This window comes from Pseudomicrostroma glucosiphilum, assembly GCF_003144135.1.
Source record: "Pseudomicrostroma glucosiphilum strain MCA 4718 unplaced genomic scaffold BCV69scaffold_19, whole genome shotgun sequence".
Classification (NCBI taxonomy): domain Eukaryota; kingdom Fungi; phylum Basidiomycota; class Exobasidiomycetes; order Microstromatales; family Microstromataceae; genus Microstroma; species Microstroma glucosiphilum.
Window position 1 is genome coordinate 207,654 of NW_020289931.1, and position 15,833 is coordinate 223,486.

The window sequence follows — 15,833 nt, forward strand, 5'->3', positions numbered from 1 at the left end:
GCGTCCGTGCATTTGGCCCAAAGGGTCACTTCTTCCTGTCCTTCCGCTTCTTCGCCATACCATTTGTACCATACCATACCATCAGCATCGCACAGCCGGCCCTCCCCCCTCCTTCTCTCTTCCTCGCCTTGTGCTCTGTAGTGGTGTTCAGAAGACCCTGAGCTTCATCGCTCACTCCTTCCTGCCCTGCAAACATGTCCCACCTATACCAGAACCTCCGTCTGCACCAAGTCTTTGGGGCCAATACAGACGTGGGCAAGACCATCTTCACCACTGCCCTCTGTCTGGCCAGCGCTTCCCTCCCTGTCCCCTCTTCTGCCAGCCTCAGAGATGCAAAGAGCTCGTTGGAAGAGCATGAGAGGAACGTGAGGGCGGCGATGCAGGATCAGGGAGGAGGGAGAAGGGGGGAGAGGGTGCACTACCTCAAGCCCGTCTCGACAGGGCCGATGGAGGATAGCGACGACAGGTGAGTACGCCGGGCAGAGACAGGCATTCTAAGTTCTGGAACTTACCGCTGCTACCGTGACTACACTTCTTCTGCACAGTCACATCTCTCAATATGCCTCTCCCTCATCCGAGCAGACGCTGCTCCGCTTCCCCAATGCAGTCTCCCCTCATCTAGCCGCACGCCTCTCCTCACCCTCCGTATCACCGCTCTCCGACCTCAGCCGCATCCCAACAGATAGCCAACTTGCTCGTTCCATCGGCGACTGGATCGATGGCAAAGCCACTCTTTCCCCCTCTGAGCCAAGTGTAGCCTACATCGAAACGGCAGGTGGACCACACTCGCCTTCGCCTACAGGAACCTCGCAGGTGACGCTGCTTCGTCCTCTCCGCTTACCCACGATCCTCATCGGAGACTCTAATCTCGGTGGGATCTCCACTACTCGATCGGCGTACGAGAGTCTGATGATGGCTGGCCATCAAGTGGACGCTTTGCTGCTCTTTACCGAGGGGAAAGAGGACAAGTGGGGAAATGCAGATTATCTTGCCAAGTGGGGTGAGGAGGTAGGTCTACCTGTCTGGCCGCTGGCTGGAATGGAGGGCTCAGAAGGGTGGGGCGGACCTCCCTCGAGGGCTGCATCACAGCAGGAGGAGCTCAAGCAGATGCAAAATTTCTACAGGGGCCTCGTCTATGGCAGGCGGCGGTTAGAAGGAGACGAAGAGCAAGTCGGAGGTGTGGTAGATGTAGTTCGTCAACTCAGGGAAGGCCACCATCTCCGGATAGCAGAGCTTGAGACTCTTGCAGGAAGGACAAGAGAGAGCTGCTGGTGGCCTTTTACCCAGCACGGACTGGCCAAGGCCGATTCGGACGTGACCGTCATCGACTCTGCCCACGGAGACTTCTTCTCCTCCTTCAAGCAGTCGGGCGCTCTCAGCAATACGTCGGCGTCGGTAGAAGCCAGTTCTTCGAAGCTACACCCGCTGCTGGACGGCTCAGCCTCATGGTGGACGCAATGTCTGGGTCACTCCCATCCCGCGCTGGCGCAGGCAGCAGCAAGAGCTGCAGGAAGGTACGGTCACGTCCTGTTCCCCATGGCCGCGAATGCCCCTGCTCTAAGGCTCGCCGAAGGCCTCTTAGGCAGGCGCGATCGTTCGGTCTACGCCAAGGCAGGCAGCAGCAGTAGCAGCAGCAGCAGTACCGACGTAGAGTTTTACGACAACCCAGCTCCGGGAAAAGGGTGGGCAGATCGTGTCTTCTTCTCGGACAACGGAGCGACAGGTATGGAGGTGGCTCTGAAGATGGCCATTGCTTCAACGCGGCAGCGCTACGCCCCTCCTTCCCTGACGGCCGAATCAGAGGCACGTGTCTCCCACGGACGCAAACCTGGCTCCATGGGCGGACGAGAGCGAGGGGAGTGGAAGGTCATCGGCCTCAAGGGATCTTATCACGGGGATACCATCGGCGTAATGGACGCGTGTGAGCCGAGCGTGTACTCGAAGAAGGTCGACTGGTACCGCAGTCGAGGGTGCTGGTTCGACACGCCCAGCATCGGAGTAGAGGACGGCCAGACCGTACTCACTATCCCGCCCTCTCTCTCCGAGGATGGAGAGACGGTCACGCGAGTCACGTTCAGCTCGCTGCAGGAAGCGTACGACGTTTCCTCCCGCCTGCGCTCACACCAGGTCACAGACCTGTATAGAAAGAAGATCCGTGCCTGGCTCGAAGAGCGTATCCGTCTCGAAGGAGAGAGGTTCGGTGCGCTAGTCATCGAACCTATCATCCTAGGTGCGGGAGGAATGATCTTTGTCGATCCGGTGTTTCAGCGCTGTCTAGTCGACGTGGTGAGGGAGAGCGAGGACCTGTTCTCCCTCAGTGACCCACCTTTGCGCGATGGACGAGCGCCGCAAAGTGAGAACTCAAAGGAGGGGGAAGCGGGAGAGTGGAGAGGTTTGCCGGTGATCTATGACGAGTGAGTACAGAGGGTATGCGCTCCAATTCTAAGCTTCTCCGATCCTGACCATTCGCTTCGCCTCCACTACATCCCACAGAGTCTTCACAGGCCTGTACCGTCTTGGCCACAGCACACCCACCTCTCTCCTCGGAAGCACCCCGGACATTTCCGTCCTGGCCAAGATCCTCACTGGTGGTCTAGTACCCATGTCCGTCACTCTCGCCTCTCGTTCCATCTTTGACACTTTTACCAAGGATACAGAGAGGAAAGTAGATGCTTTGCTACATGGACATAGCTATACGGCGCATCCTGTTGGGTGTGAAGTGGCGAATGAGACGATGAAGATCTTGTCAAAGATGGAGAGAGAGGGGAAGTGGGATGCGGAGAGGAGGGACTGGGGTCTGGAAACCACCGCCGGCGCAGGATTGGACAGCAAGGCAGTGGCCACAAAGCAGCAGCAGCAGCAGCAGCAAGACCGGGGTATTGGAGCTCCCTCTGTCTCCTCTTCTCCGGGAATCTGGTCCTTCTGGTCTCAAGAAACGGTTCTGGCCCTCAGCCGCAGTGAGAGTGTAGTTTCCGCCATGGCCATGGGCACTGTCCTTGTACTGCAATTGAGAGATGCAGAGAATGCTGGTGAGTACCCAACGACACACGCACATATGTACATGGGTGGGATAGAGTAGTACAGATTGCGAAAGTCGAAGTTGTCATATTGCTTAAAGAGGGCATGATGGTAGAGAGAGGCACACGAGGAGATTCTAGCGACCACTACAAGAAAGGTGCTGACATTCAAAATCCACCACTCATATCTCCGTACTCCTTCCTCTTCATCACAGGCTACTCATCCACAGCAGCCACTTCCCTACTACAGCGTCTCCGTCTGCTCCCAGCAGAACAGCAAGGTCACCCTTCCGTACCTGGCACCAGCACAAACGGAGCAGGAGCTGCGACCGAAGCCTCGAGGGCGCTCCTCCCCTTTAACATCCATGCCCGACCCCTGGGCAACGTCGTCTACTTTATGTGCTCGCTGAACACGCCTGTAGAGGTGCGTGCGGCGCTTGAGGGGACACTGCGAAAGGAGTTGGGTCTAGAGGGGTGAAAAGGTTGGGATAGGAGGGGAGGGGGGAAGACTTGTGTGAAGAATTCAAGAGGGGTGGAGGATACCGAAAATTGGTTCGAAGGCGAAGGTTGAGATGAAGAAAGGGGTGTGCGAATTGTATGCCCCCACTGCCGCTATTGCTTGTGCGGGCGTTTGGCGCTGTCGATGCGAAGTCACTTCGTAATCTATCAAAAGTGTATGTCTGCCATCCATTGTGCACGGCCAGGGCTTGAAAATTCTAAGAACAGCCCAGAGGCAGAGATGTGATTGACTGCAGCCACACGCGGAGATTCTGGAATCTTCGTCCGATCTATGCTTTGCATATCATCTGCTGTTGGATGGAGATTTGACTGTGCCCCAACAATGTCATACATTGCAGCCTGAGGGCAGTCTAGAGGAAGCGCACGAAAGCCGAAGCGTAGGAAACGGAGCTGTCCCTATACGACTCACACTCGCTCGATTGCTGCAAGATAGGGGTGACGAGAGAGGGAGACAGAGAGACGGAGAGGCGGGTAGAAGTCGGTGTTGTGTCAGCACTAGCCTCCCTTACCACTCTTTGTGACATTCCCAACCGCATCGCCATCGTAACAGCCCCTCTGCTCCTCAACCCTCTCTTACTCACCTCATACCGTACAAAGCGACACTCGCTCTTCTGTCCCTTTTGGCTCTCCAATTCAGCCAATGCCCCTAGCAAAACTCCAATAGGATGTCTTCCACAAACTGTATTGCGCGTCTTTTTCAAATAGGCTGCGAATTCCTCCTTTGCTTGAATGGCACTCTTGCCCTCTCCCTGCACTGCACCACTTCCTGAAGGGGAGGGAGAGGAGGAAGTGGGAAAGGAGATGGCTTGCATCCCTTCGTCGTCTAGATCTCGGATGGACTGGTGGATGGGTGCATCCCCCTCCCGTGGTCGGAAGGTGGAGGAGAGGGAGGTGGACGAGGCATCGGGAGATGGGCGGTAGTAAGTGTAGGAGAAGCGGGAGCCCCTGGGTCGTTGATGATGTTACAGAACCACGGGAGGATATCGGAGCAGTCAGCAGCTTACATCTTTGCAGTGGAATATGCTGGCGGCAAAGGCTCAGCTCTGCCTCTGCCTCCGCCTCTGCTCTACTCACCAATGGCAAAAGTCTGAACTGACGACAAAGAAATTGTCTGGATCTGCAAGGTAAGGTGCTAGTAGGCTTCCATAATAGGACTCCTGTCTTGTTGAGATTGCTCCCACGAGAATGGGGACAATGGTGATTTCTTGTCTGCAAGCGGCGAGCGAAGTTGGTCCACAATGACGCCCTTGTGAGCGCTTGTGATCTCTTTACCCTCTACCTCTTCCTCCTTTTTCTAGGGCTACGGCTCAGACTTACCCTTCAAACACCTTCCGCACATAAGCAGCATGCATCTCAATGCTATGTTCCGCCTCATCCACTCCTCTCTCCATCCATTCCCAATCCCCCTTCTGTCCACTCATCATAATCTCCCTAGAAGTCTCCCCATCCACTTTAAGATCTCCCAAGGGAGTTTCATAGACGGAGCAGCGCGAGAGGGCACATCGATCGAGATAGTGGTGGTGTGATGGACCTAGCATGAAGACGCGCTTGATCCGTACACCTGCTGTAGTAGCAGGAATGCAGCGATAAGCCCAAGCGGCTGCCGGTCCCGAGTAGGAGTACCCAGCATGCGGACCAATGATTGCTCTACATCCTTCTATCGGCAGAGTCAAAGGAGATGTCAAAGGGGATGGAGAAAGAGAAGCTACTTCCACTGCAGAAGGAATGGCTGAAGGGTCGACTTCGTTGAGCCAACCGTTGAGTTGGGCATCGAGCTTGCTGGGGGAGGAACTGTACCATGAACCGGCGTGGGTGGCTCTTCTCCGTGGTGCAGTTGAGGACATGACTGCGATTGCTTGACAGAGGGATGTCAGTATGCTTGGAGGAGGGTCTGCCTACGGTCAACAAGAGTATGCTGTGATACGATTCAAGGCAAGGAAGGGCGAGCTGCGTAGCGTGGGTGGCTTAGGCAGACCAGACCAAAGGAGGGAGGTCAATGCGCAGTTGCAAGTGCACGGGCCCCGCTTCGGGTGGAGGCACAATGGCAGGCCAAAGTACGGCACGGCACGGCCTGATTCTCATCAAAAGGTCGACATGGCTGCAGAAAGAATGGACATCGCAAATGAGTACCAACGAGAAAAGTATATACAAGAGGGGTGGAGCACAAGAAGCGACAAGGCAAGGCGAGGCAAGGAATTATGACGCCGGGATATCTCGCAACGAGGGTACTAGATGCAGGCTCCTTTTCCAGGACCTCCAAAGGCGACGACTGACTAGTGTCCAATAACAGCAGCCAAGAATCTCTTGTAATCCCCACTGGTCTCTCCCTCGACGCGGTTCCTTAGACCCTTCTTGTGCTGAGTACGAGCATACTCGGCTTTAATGTCTTCAAATCTCCTTCGGTCCCAGTGCGCCCTCAGAGTGCGGTACACTAGCTTCTCGTCTTGCGTGCCTAGACCTTTCATCGAGGCTTCGAGTAGAGCAGCAGTCTGCGAGACGCCGTAGGGAGCATTGCCCTCGACGGCGCGCACAGCGTGGAGGAGTGCGCCTTCCATGTGGCCGGAGAATTCAGACTTGACCATGCTTGAGAGACCGTCCGGCTTGGAGCTGTAGGCGTGCGCTACGGCTCGCAAGTGGTTGTTGGAGCGGGATAGGAGAATGCCGCAGATCTGTGGTGCAGACGAATAGGGGGAGATACAGTTGAGTCATGTCCTCCTCTCGTCCGCCTATCGCTCGGAGGTGCTCGCTCGCTCACCTTGATCTCATCCGTACCAGCGCCCCTCGCGGCATTCTTCAGATCCTTGACATCCTGCTGCACAAGACCCGGATCCACCGGTGCCCACTCCTCCTGTCTAGCCGCCTGCATCACCATGACGAACATCCTCCTCGTCTTCATACTCAGATCTTCCTCCACCACCTTTTCCATGTCTTTGTGGTACGTAGCTCTGAATGCCTGCTTGAGAGCCCACATTTCGGAATTGGAGCGACCAATGAGGACCTCGTTGAGGATGTCTTCGTTGGTACCCGCTCCGTTGCAGGCACGGTGAACCAGCCAGACGTCGTATCCAACAGGGCCTAGGACCTTGGCACGTAGCGCGCCTTCGAACCAACCGCTGGTTTCGCCCTCGATGGAGGCCAGTAGAGACTTGCCTACAGTGGCCTTGAAGGCATGGCCGAGGGAGTCGATCTGGAAGGCATCAAGTGGAGCCAGAGTCCTGTCGCACAGAGGAAGCAGCAGATCAAATCAGTATGAAGAACGATCGCAGACGCCTACACTTGACTGCCCTCCATATCGTCCTCACTCACTCAATGATTGCCTTTTCATCTGTCCCAAAGCCCTTCATTGCCTTTCTCAATCTCTCCACATCTCGATAAGGGTCATATCCGGCAGGTGGAGCAGCAGGTGGGTTGGGAGGTGGAGGGGGTACCTGTGTATACAGGTAGGTCAGCGCACCAGCTCCAGGTGCTCCTCCCTGATGCATTGGAGGTGGAACACCAGGAGGAGCTCCATAGCCTGGAGCACCTCCTGGGGGACCGTACCCTCCTGCTCCGTGTGGCGGACCAGGGGGAGGCGCATACCCGCCGCCGTACCCACCACCGTACCCTTGTCCGGGGGGTGGAGGACCAGAAGGAGGCCCATAGCCTCCGCCGCCGCCACCGTAGCCTCCGTGTGGGGGTGGAGCTCCGGGTGGGGCACCATATCCGCCTTGACCTTGGGGAGGATAGGGAGGAGCTCCATACCCTTGTGGAGGTGCTCCAGGTGGTGGTCCGTAGTTATTGTATGCCATAGTAGTAGTTGATGGGAGTTAGCAACGAGAGTGTAGTCTTGCGTCGTACAGGTACGAGTGTGAAAGGAGAGAGCGGAAGGCAGGAAAGCAAGTGAGCTCAATGTGATCTTATTTAACACGTCTACACAAGCGATGCGACGGCGGTGGTGCTCCTCTACTACTCTACGCTACTTCCCTTCCGCGAAGCAGCCACCACCCCCGTGAGAAGCACCGCCAAGCCAAGGAGGCAATGGCTTGCCCGTGCGTCATCCCCTCAGTGCGCCACGCCACGCACGCAGGGCACAGACACAGCCTCGCGCGCAGGACTCCACTCACCACGGAGAACCGCGCACCCTCCTCCGAGTAAAGGCGAAAAAGAAAGATCATCAGGGAAGGTGAGGGGGAAAAGTAGGCAAAGGGTGGTGAAAGGCCGCCACCACACCCTGGTAAAGCACAGAGTAGAGGAGCACATTCAAGTGCGCAAGTACCTTCAGAGGATCAAACAAGTCGAGCACACAGTCATAGGGTAGAGCTCAATGTTCGGGAAACATCTATTGGCTTCATTTTTGTGACCACGTCAGATGGGAATCATGAGGGAAAAGAGAGACAAAGTACAAGGTGTATGAGAGGGCCGAGACATTGATGCGGGAAACGGACGTAGGCATGATGATGAGAGGCTAAGATCTAGACGAAACGATGAAGGGAAGCGAAGACGTTTAGTCCACCTCCTCCACCGAGGGCTCGTCAGCACCAGCACCGGGGGCACCACCTGGTCCACCGGCACCGGGCATGCCACCGGGTGCGCCACCAGCTCCAGCGTAAGCCTTCTGCATGATGGGGTTGGCAATGGCCTCGAGCTCCTTCTTCTTGCTCTCGTACTCGTCGATGCTAGCCTCGGCAGAGGCGTCCAGGAAGTCGATGGTGTCCTTGGTGGCGTCTTGCAGAGCCTTCTTGTCCTCCTCGGACAGCTTGCTGGCGAACTGCTCCTCGTTCAGGCTGTTGCGCAGCTGGTAGGCGTACGACTCCAGACCGTTACGCGAGGTGATACGGGCGGCGGCCGCCTCGTCCTCCTCCTTGTACTTCTCGGCGTCGGAAACCATCCTCTCAATGTCCTCCTTGGACAGACGACCCTTGTCGTTGGTGATGGCGATGCGCTCACTCTTGCCAGAGGTCTTGTCGTTGGCAGAGACGTTCAGCACAGCGTTGGCATCGACGTCGAAGGTGACCTCAATCTGAGGCACACCACGAGGGGCAGGGGGGATACCGGACAGCTCGAACTTTCCGAGGAGGTTGTTGTCCTTGGTGCGGGCACGCTCACCCTCGAAGACCTGGATCAACACACCGGGCTGGTTGTCGGCGTAGGTAGAGAAGGTCTCAGACTTCTTGGTGGGCACAGTGGTGTTCCTCTTGATCAGAGGGGTGAAGACACCACCAGCGGTCTCGATACCCATGGAGAGAGGGGCAACGTCGAGGAGCAGCAGGTCCTGAGTCTTCTCGGATGTGTCGCCGGACAGAATGGCGGCCTGGACGGCAGCTCCGTAGGCGACGGCCTCGTCGGGGTTGATCGACTTGTTGGGCTCACGTCCGTTGAAGAAGTCACGGAGGAGCTTCTGCACACGGGGGATACGAGTGGAACCACCGACAAGGACAATCTCGTTGACGGATCCCTTGTCAATCTTGGAGTCGCGCAGCACCTTCTCGACGGGCTCGAGGGTGTGGGAGAAGAGGTCACCACACAGCTCCTCGAATCGGGCTCGGGTGAGCGAAGTGTAGAAGTCGATACCCTCGAAGAGCGAGTCGATCTCGATGGAGGTCTGGGCGGCGGAAGACAGAGTTCGCTTTGCTCGCTCACAGGCGGTACGCAGACGACGGAGGGCACGAGCGTTGGTGGTGAGGTCCTTCTTGTTCTTGCGCTTGAACTCCTGGACGAAGTGGTTGACGAGACGGTTGTCAAAGTCCTCTCCACCCAAGTGTGTGTCACCGGCGGTGGCCTTGACCTCGAAAATACCCTCCTCGATGGTCAGGAGCGAGACATCGAATGTACCTCCTCCCAAGTCGAAGATGAGGACGTTCTTCTCACCCTCGGCCTTCTTGTCGAGACCGTAAGCAATGGCGGCGGCAGTGGGCTCGTTGATGATTCGCAGCACGTTGAGACCGGCGATGACACCAGCGTCCTTGGTAGCTTGCCTCTGGGAGTCGTTGAAGTATGCGGGAACGGTGACGACGGCGTCCTTGACGGAGCCACCGAGGTAAGCCTCGGCGGTCTCACGCATCTTGAGGAGGACCATGGAAGAGATCTCCTCGGGTGTGAAGATCTTCTCCTCACCCTTGTACTCGACCTTGATCTGAGGCTTGCCCGAGGTGTTGACGACGGTGAAAGGCCAGTGCTTCATGTCTGCTTGCACATCCGAGTCCTCGAACTTGCGTCCAATGAGTCGCTTGGCGTCGAAGACTGTATAGAGAGAGGTATGAATGGCAGTGGTGGAGTCAGAGAGCTGTACTAAGGGTAAGACAGAGCAGTGGCGGTGGTGGCCCTACCAGAGATCGCGAAGATGACTGGAAGAGGCTGACCACCGGACTGAGAACGCTGCTACTCACCTGTGTTGTGGGGGTTCATGGCTACTTGGTTCTTTGCGGCGTCACCGATCAGCCTCTCGGTGTCGGTGAAGGCGACGTATGATGGTGTTGTCCTGTTACCCTGGTCGTTGGCAATGACTTCGACCCGGTCCTGTTGCCATACGGCGACACAGGAGTAGGTGGTACCCAGATCAATTCCGACTGCCTTGGTCATGATGATGTGTGTATGTGTTGTGTGGGTGAAGGGGAGGTATGGATCGGATAGTGTTTGGTGAGAAGAAAGGAAGTGTGGTGGGTGTGAAATCGCGAGGTTCTTATTGCTGAGGATGAGATTCGGTGACCTTCGATGGCTCGGCTGCCTTTCTTCTTTTCGCGCCTGGCGTCATGCAGGAGACTTTTGCGTGGAGGCCAAAGATTTCCACTCCCGCCTCTGCGCCCGCCACCCCGCGCCTGCTGGACTGGCCTGGCTGCAGCGAGCACAAGGAAGATGCTGCCAGAAGCCATCCAACCCTTCGAGGGAACAAAATTCAACACACACGCAAGCACACACGCACGCAGAGCGATAGCAGAGTGATCCTGTGAGAAGCTCCGTTCCGATATTCAACATCTCCCGATACCGAGCTTGTCTGACTGCTCCGACGTACTCAGGCACACAAGTCCGCTGCTCAAGGCGCAAGTCTGTGGAAACACGTGGTTCAGCCCGGCTTGCTTCGATGCTTACATCAGCATTCTTGCTCCCATTGGCTCGAGCGTAGCTGAGTGTATTCTCGACGCCTCCAGTCCGACTGCATGACAGATCTTCTCGACGACACCACCACTCCTCGTCCTCACATTCACCTCTACCACTGTTCCCTCCCCCGACATGGCTGCTTCCCACGTCGATCTCGCTCCTCTGCTCCTCGAGCTCGAAGCGGAACGCGCCCTTTCTGAGACCATCCGTGCCCGTGCAAAGGAAGTCGATGCAGTGCAGCGCCAGATCACCGCCTCGCTCAACCGCGTACACTCCACTCCAGCCGCCCAAGTCACACCTCTGGTCCTCTCCCTCGCGCCCCTCTTTGATCAACTCCGTCAACGTATCCGAGATGTAGTCGAAGTCGTACCAGACAATCAGTTCTGGAAGTGGAACGACTGCTGGAGCTTCACCCTACAGAGGGCCAACTACTGTGGCGCCCTTGCCTGCTTCCTCACCACGGGAACCCTCGTCACAAAGGACCAATCACTGCACTTTCTCGGTCTATCGAGTGATGCGGCTTCCACCTCTCGCCTGACACTCACGACTGAAGAGTATCTTCATTCGATCATCTCCCTCATCAATGACTTCTCACGATTGGCAGTCAATGCCGTGACAATGAACGATTACGCTACACCGCTGCGTCTGAGCGACTTTGTAAAGGACCTCAGTGCTGGCTTTGCTATGCTGAATCTCAAGAACGACTCTCTCAGAAAGAGGTTCGATGGAATCAAGGTGAGTTCAGCAAAGAGTGCGAGCCATGGCAGAGCTATCGGGCGGAGGAATTGCTGATACCCGCCCACACTTACACTCCTCGACCCACACCCGCACAGTACGACGTCAAGAAGATCGAAGAGGTAGTCTACGACATCTCCCTCCGCGGACTACTCAAGGACCGCTCTCCCGAGTGGGACCATATGGGACTGGGCGTAGAGGTGGATGAGCAGACCAGGAGCCAGATCTGGGGCGTGATCACAGGCGAAGCTGGAGCAGGAGCAGGAGCAGCTACAGCTATGGGTGCAACTCAAAAGCGGGCCGTTGGGAGTGGAGCAGAAGAACAGGCTATGACGATGTGAGCAGCTATAAGACAGAGAGGGCAGAAGACGTGAGTCTGCCTTGCAGACGGAGCCCAGCGAATCACCTCTGCAACGACGCTCACCGGTGTTTTTCTTTCTCCTCTCTTGTTCACGCAGGCAAGAAGGCGCAGCAAGCAAGAAGCCTCGGACGTAGGAGGGCGGTTGAAACGTCTGAGCTTCTGTCATACACCCATACGCAATGTACAATACCATCACACTGAGTCCTTCAGCGACCATTTTCAGACCTTGTGATCTCGGAGAATGTTGCTTGCATGACTGAATTGATTTTGGGCAGGAGACGAGGCGCGTCGTAATCCGATTCTGACCTAGAGACAATACAGTACAAGAAGAGAGTGATTCCATGCAGGCCACTACCTCTTCTTTCCACTACCGCCGCCCTTCCTACTCTTTCCACCTCCATCATCATCGCTTCCATATCCGGCCTTTTTATCCGCCCTAGCCGCCTTTTTCTCCAATTCATCAAAGTCCAATCCTTCACTTTCATCCGAGTCTAGACTGGCTTCACTACCGCTATCGTCTTCATCCTCGTCAAAGTCCGAATCGTCATCATCATCGTCGTCTTCACTTGACGAAGCCTCTTCGGCAGCAGCGTCCGACTCGCTGTAAGCAGAGCCTTCTTCGCTCTCGTCTGAGTCTGAGTCCGAGTCGGAAGAGCGGAGGAAAGACCACCCACCGTTGGAGTAAAAGTCGTAGGGAGCTTCTTGGATGGTGCGCAAGATCTGGTTCCACTGCAGATTGACAGGTCCTTCGCTCACAAGAATGTCCACTGAGTCCAACCACTCCTTGACATTGTCTAGTGAGCCAGTCGGGATGGAGTTGATGTGCAGAGGAGCGCGGGTAAAGTCCTTGAAAACAAAGACCATGTCGAAGTTCTTCAGGCCGTACTGCACACGCTCCAAGTGGGCAATCTCAATGTCTGCCAAGGTCACCACGGTGAAGGGCGAGTCTGTCAAGTGGACCAGGCAGTCATTGGTGGGCGAGAGCCAGACGTTTGTCCTGAAGGGAACACCGTCGAAGCCGAGCTCTCGGTATGGCTGGTCGACCACGAGATCGTCTGCTGCATCGACGATCAAATCGGAGAACTTCCTGAATTCCTTGTTCAGCTGAGCTCTCCTCTTGCGCTCTTCCTGCTCCAGCTCCAACTCGTCCTCGTCACCAGCACGGTACTTGCGCTTTCGGTTTCCCGTTTCGTCGAATTGCACGTCGCTGGCCTCTCGGTAGAATTGAATGTCCTTCGACTTCTTCTTGCCGATCATGATGGGAGCCTTGAGGTGGAAATGGATAAGCACGATCAGCTCCTTGTCACAGGGCTGGAAAAAGACGTGCTTGACGTTGTTGAAGAGGACGTCAACCTTTTGATCCTTCAGCGGGGAGGTGAATCTCAGACCATTGGTGTGGATCTCAAGGTCACCGGGCACTCTCTTGCCTTCCAGTGCGGGCCTAGGGAAGACTTCTCGCAGGACAGGCGGACGGGATTTGTTGAGGATCAGCTTGTCCTGCTCCACGACGTCGCTCAACTCCTTCTTCTCCGCTTCCTTCTTGGCAGCATGCTTCTTCATCTCAGAGATCTCCTTGTGGAGCTCAGCGAAGTGGAAGGTATCTGTCGAGCGGAAGACCAGACTGCGAACAAAGGTGGCATCTGGGTCTTCGAAGGGCGTGTCGTCCTTCTTTCCGGCAATCTGACCAGGGGAGATGAAGTTGAAGCGCAGGTACGTGTACTCGCCCTCCTCGTTCTTGCTGAGGTTCTTTAATGTGTTGATATGGAAGGGGACTGCGAAGCCATAGATCGGTAGGACGATGCTGCTGTTGCGCACATCAACAAAAATCTTCAGGTCTTGCGCTTTGGCAGGGATCAGCTCTCCGCGCTTGTACGATTCGAACTTCTTGAACGTCTTGCCAGTGTCCATGCCGCCCTCGCCTTCATCACCTGCCCACTTCCGTAGACCTTCTTCTTGCTTGGATGTTGCCAGCTCATGCTGGTGATCCTTGATCTTATTGGCAACGTTCACGTCATTGGTCTTGCCCTTGTTTCGTAGCACCTTGCCGCCAGCGGTCACGTTCTTCTTCGGGCTGGGGTCCTTCGGAGCTTCCTCTTCCTCTTTGTCTTGGTAGAAGAATTGTTCACTCGCGCTCTTGACCGGTTCCGTAAGGAATACTGCAGGACCATCCGTCACTTTGACTGTGTCGATCAACAGCAGAGCATACGTCTCGCCTTTGTGATTAGGGTCGTCCATTCCGCTGAAGCCAACCGAAAGACTCAGAGTCATATTCTGCTGAAGAGGGAGCTCGCATTTTGGCCCCAGGACATAGGCGGAGTCTCTGAACTCGAGACCAGTAGCAAAGCCCAGGTTCTTCACTAGATGGTTGGAGAGCTCTGGCTTGTGTTGTGCGACGTAGTTCTGAGCTGCCTCGTAGAGCTGACGACCGGTCACGCCAGCTCGGACGCGTTTTTCGACGAGATCCTTTTGTAGCTCGCACAGGAATGTGAAATTCTTTTCCTGTACTCTCTGTGGGTCGACAAGCCATGTGCGACCGAGATTAGCATTGTAGCTCTTGTACTTCATGCCCATTGAAGCGACGACAACACCTCCTCCGTCAGCTCCCTGTATGCGTGAGCTATTTGACTGAGCAGATGGCTTCAAGTCGTATTGACCGCCTGACTGGATGATCGGCGTGTAGGCCCAATTAGCCAGCAAGAGATCGGCCTGTTGAGGAAGGGCAGTGAAGGAGGACAGATCAGACAACGTCCCTGCTCAGTGGCGAATTTCTCAGACGTGAGCATACTTACCTCGGCTAGCCCCTTGACTTTCTTCCAGAATTTGTCATCATCGAGGACCGCTTCGACTCTCGAGGCCAACTTCTCGTGTGTGACCTTGCGCCCGTCATCCAGAATCGTCGACATTTCGTCTACAAAGTATTTTGACATGACGCCATTCAGCATCTTGGCTGCGTAGGTTGTGTTGGTCTGCGGGCAGGAAAGAAGAGGACGTGATTAGGCAACGCATCCCCATCGTCTCTCCCATCTCGGTACTACTCACCAGCTCGTCTGCATCTTTGGCACCCCAGATTACTCCCATGGCCGGTCCCACATCCACCTCTTTGAAGTCCTTTTCGCTCTTCACTCCGTTGAAGTAGGCAAGCCACTCTTCTGCCACCTTTCCAATGGCCTGGTCCTTGGGAAAGTGACCGATTGTTTGACCGCTTTCAGCTGAGCTAATGCGAGAGACGACATCTGCCCACAGCTTCTTGTTCTGCGCCTCGTCTTTGCCACGCTTGAGCACATCCACCTTGATACCCTTGGCGCCATCCAGGCCCTCGAGGTACTTGGCTGAAGGGGGACAGAGGTAAGCGGGAGATTGCTCCTTGAGCATCATAATCATTGTATTGCTTTCATCAGCGGCTCCAGCTCACCTTTGTTTGCGCTAGAGACGAACGTCACTCCCTTTCGTGTGATGAGCATCATCGTCGAGGGAAACTCATACCCGAGGAGCCAGGTCTATCAGGAAGTGTGAAAGCGAACAGGTCAGTATCCATTTAGAGTCGTCTTGGGCCCCGAAGCATCATTTGCCGAAGTGCACCCGGACGCTGTGCCACAACCTTGGGATCCTCCGGGGACAGGACACTCACGTGGACCGCTGCTGTCTTGTGGTACGCTACCTCATCCGACTGGGTGCCGAGCATAATGACGATAGCATCTGTCTGCTGCAACACCTTGAGCTGTGCGTTGTCGGAGCCATTGTCCTATCCAGTGGCAAACGGGAAAGGGGGGTCAGTGAGATTCGTTGCGTCTGTGCTGAGCAAGCTCAAGCTAGTGGCCTTTGTGCGAGGTATGAGCTCACCTTCCAGGCGTCCAGGAGCTTATTGAGCCTCGTGGCAAAGAGGGCCTTGTCGATCTTGACCTCGTCTGCCATCTTTGCAAACGTACAGCTCTCTGTAAGCGCTCACGAGAAGGAGTGATGCAGACGCAGAGGGAACGCTATGAAGAGCGAGGGCAGATCGATGGTTGGGAGGAGAAGGAGTGAGAGCGGACTCAGAAGCGCGTTGGCTGAACACGACCATCTACCCAGAGGCGCACCTTCGGAATTGCAAAAGGTCGAGGCGAGCGCGAGGCGACGTCGGAACGGAG

The 15,833-nt window shown here is 55.8% G+C and overlaps 6 protein-coding genes across 6 annotated transcripts; 2 read left to right on the plus strand and 4 right to left on the minus strand.

Annotated features, from left to right (window-relative positions):
• Positions 1–52: 52 nt before the first annotated feature.
• BCV69DRAFT_274624 (PLP-dependent transferase) lies at positions 53–3,702 on the plus strand. The gene is made up of 4 exons (XM_025491043.1): positions 53–466; positions 546–2,414; positions 2,494–3,029; positions 3,233–3,702. The coding sequence occupies exons 1-4, from the start codon at positions 195–197 to the stop codon at positions 3,493–3,495; spliced, it is 2,940 nt and encodes a 979-aa protein (XP_025345120.1). The 5' UTR covers positions 53–194; the 3' UTR covers positions 3,496–3,702.
• Positions 3,703–3,886: 184 nt separating this feature from the next.
• BCV69DRAFT_288668 (UPF0103-domain-containing protein) lies at positions 3,887–5,380 on the minus strand (the record flags this gene model as incomplete). The annotated part of the gene is made up of 4 exons (XM_025493639.1): positions 3,887–3,958; positions 4,118–4,481; positions 4,611–4,745; positions 4,854–5,380. 4 exons carry the CDS (start codon positions 5,378–5,380, stop codon positions 3,887–3,889), a joined length of 1,098 nt encoding a protein of 365 aa, XP_025345121.1.
• A 225-nt stretch (positions 5,381–5,605) lies between these two features.
• Positions 5,606–7,711, minus strand: BCV69DRAFT_285555 (Annexin). Its single transcript, XM_025493429.1, has 3 exons — positions 6,843–7,711; positions 6,292–6,751; positions 5,606–6,205 (listed from the first exon to the last, which is right to left on the minus strand). The coding sequence occupies exons 1-3, from the start codon at positions 7,322–7,324 to the stop codon at positions 5,810–5,812; spliced, it is 1,338 nt and encodes a 445-aa protein (XP_025345122.1). The 5' UTR covers positions 7,325–7,711; the 3' UTR covers positions 5,606–5,809.
• A 110-nt stretch (positions 7,712–7,821) lies between these two features.
• On the minus strand, positions 7,822–10,326 carry BCV69DRAFT_285557 (putative heat shock 70 kd protein 2). Its single transcript, XM_025493430.1, has 2 exons — positions 9,902–10,326; positions 7,822–9,755 (listed from the first exon to the last, which is right to left on the minus strand). The coding sequence occupies exons 1-2, from the start codon at positions 10,092–10,094 to the stop codon at positions 8,020–8,022; spliced, it is 1,929 nt and encodes a 642-aa protein (XP_025345123.1). The 5' UTR covers positions 10,095–10,326; the 3' UTR covers positions 7,822–8,019.
• A 339-nt stretch (positions 10,327–10,665) lies between these two features.
• On the plus strand, positions 10,666–11,928 carry BCV69DRAFT_285560 (Translin). The gene is made up of 3 exons (XM_025493431.1): positions 10,666–11,345; positions 11,444–11,715; positions 11,804–11,928. The coding sequence occupies exons 1-2, from the start codon at positions 10,743–10,745 to the stop codon at positions 11,684–11,686; spliced, it is 846 nt and encodes a 281-aa protein (XP_025345124.1). The 5' UTR covers positions 10,666–10,742; the 3' UTR covers positions 11,687–11,715; positions 11,804–11,928.
• An 11-nt stretch (positions 11,929–11,939) lies between these two features.
• Positions 11,940–15,697, minus strand: BCV69DRAFT_285561 (putative SPT16-general chromatin factor). The gene is made up of 6 exons (XM_025493432.1): positions 15,547–15,697; positions 15,335–15,448; positions 15,119–15,203; positions 14,746–15,035; positions 14,496–14,672; positions 11,940–14,412 (listed from the first exon to the last, which is right to left on the minus strand). Exons 1-6 carry the CDS (start codon positions 15,616–15,618, stop codon positions 12,058–12,060), a joined length of 3,093 nt encoding a protein of 1,030 aa, XP_025345125.1. The 5' UTR covers positions 15,619–15,697; the 3' UTR covers positions 11,940–12,057.
• Positions 15,698–15,833: the final 136 nt, after the last annotated feature.

Bases quoted from the DNA above. Each gene is read 5' to 3' on its own strand.
- BCV69DRAFT_274624 (XM_025491043.1), top strand. From the start codon at position 195: ATGTCCCACCTATACCAGAACCTCCGTCTGCACCAAGTCTTTGGGGCC. The intron at 2,415-2,493 runs GTGAGTACAGAG...TACATCCCACAG, and splicing joins TTGCCGGTGATCTATGACGA to AGTCTTCACAGGCCTGTACC. The intron at 3,030-3,232 runs GTGAGTACCCAA...TCTTCATCACAG, and splicing joins GAGAGATGCAGAGAATGCTG to GCTACTCATCCACAGCAGCC.
- BCV69DRAFT_285557 (XM_025493430.1), bottom strand. From the start codon at position 10,094: ATGACCAAGGCAGTCGGAATTGATCTGGGTACCACCTACTCCTGTGTC. The intron at 9,756-9,901 runs GTGAGTAGCAGC...CTCTCTATACAG, and splicing joins CATGAACCCCCACAACACAG to TCTTCGACGCCAAGCGACTC.
- BCV69DRAFT_285560 (XM_025493431.1), top strand. From the start codon at position 10,743: ATGGCTGCTTCCCACGTCGATCTCGCTCCTCTGCTCCTCGAGCTCGAA. The intron at 11,346-11,443 runs GTGAGTTCAGCA...ACACCCGCACAG, and splicing joins AGAGGTTCGATGGAATCAAG to TACGACGTCAAGAAGATCGA.
- BCV69DRAFT_285555 (XM_025493429.1), bottom strand. From the start codon at position 7,324: ATGGCATACAATAACTACGGACCACCACCTGGAGCACCTCCACAAGGG. The intron at 6,752-6,842 runs GTGAGTGAGGAC...TCTGTGCGACAG, and splicing joins GATGAAAAGGCAATCATTGA to GACTCTGGCTCCACTTGATG. The intron at 6,206-6,291 runs GTGAGCGAGCGA...TCTGCACCACAG, and splicing joins CTGGTACGGATGAGATCAAG to ATCTGCGGCATTCTCCTATC.
- BCV69DRAFT_285561 (XM_025493432.1), bottom strand. From the start codon at position 15,618: ATGGCAGACGAGGTCAAGATCGACAAGGCCCTCTTTGCCACGAGGCTC. The intron at 15,449-15,546 runs GTGAGCTCATAC...GCCACTGGATAG, and splicing joins AGCTCCTGGACGCCTGGAAG to GACAATGGCTCCGACAACGC. The intron at 14,413-14,495 runs GTAAGTATGCTC...CTTCCTCAACAG, and splicing joins AAGTCAAGGGGCTAGCCGAG to GCCGATCTCTTGCTGGCTAA.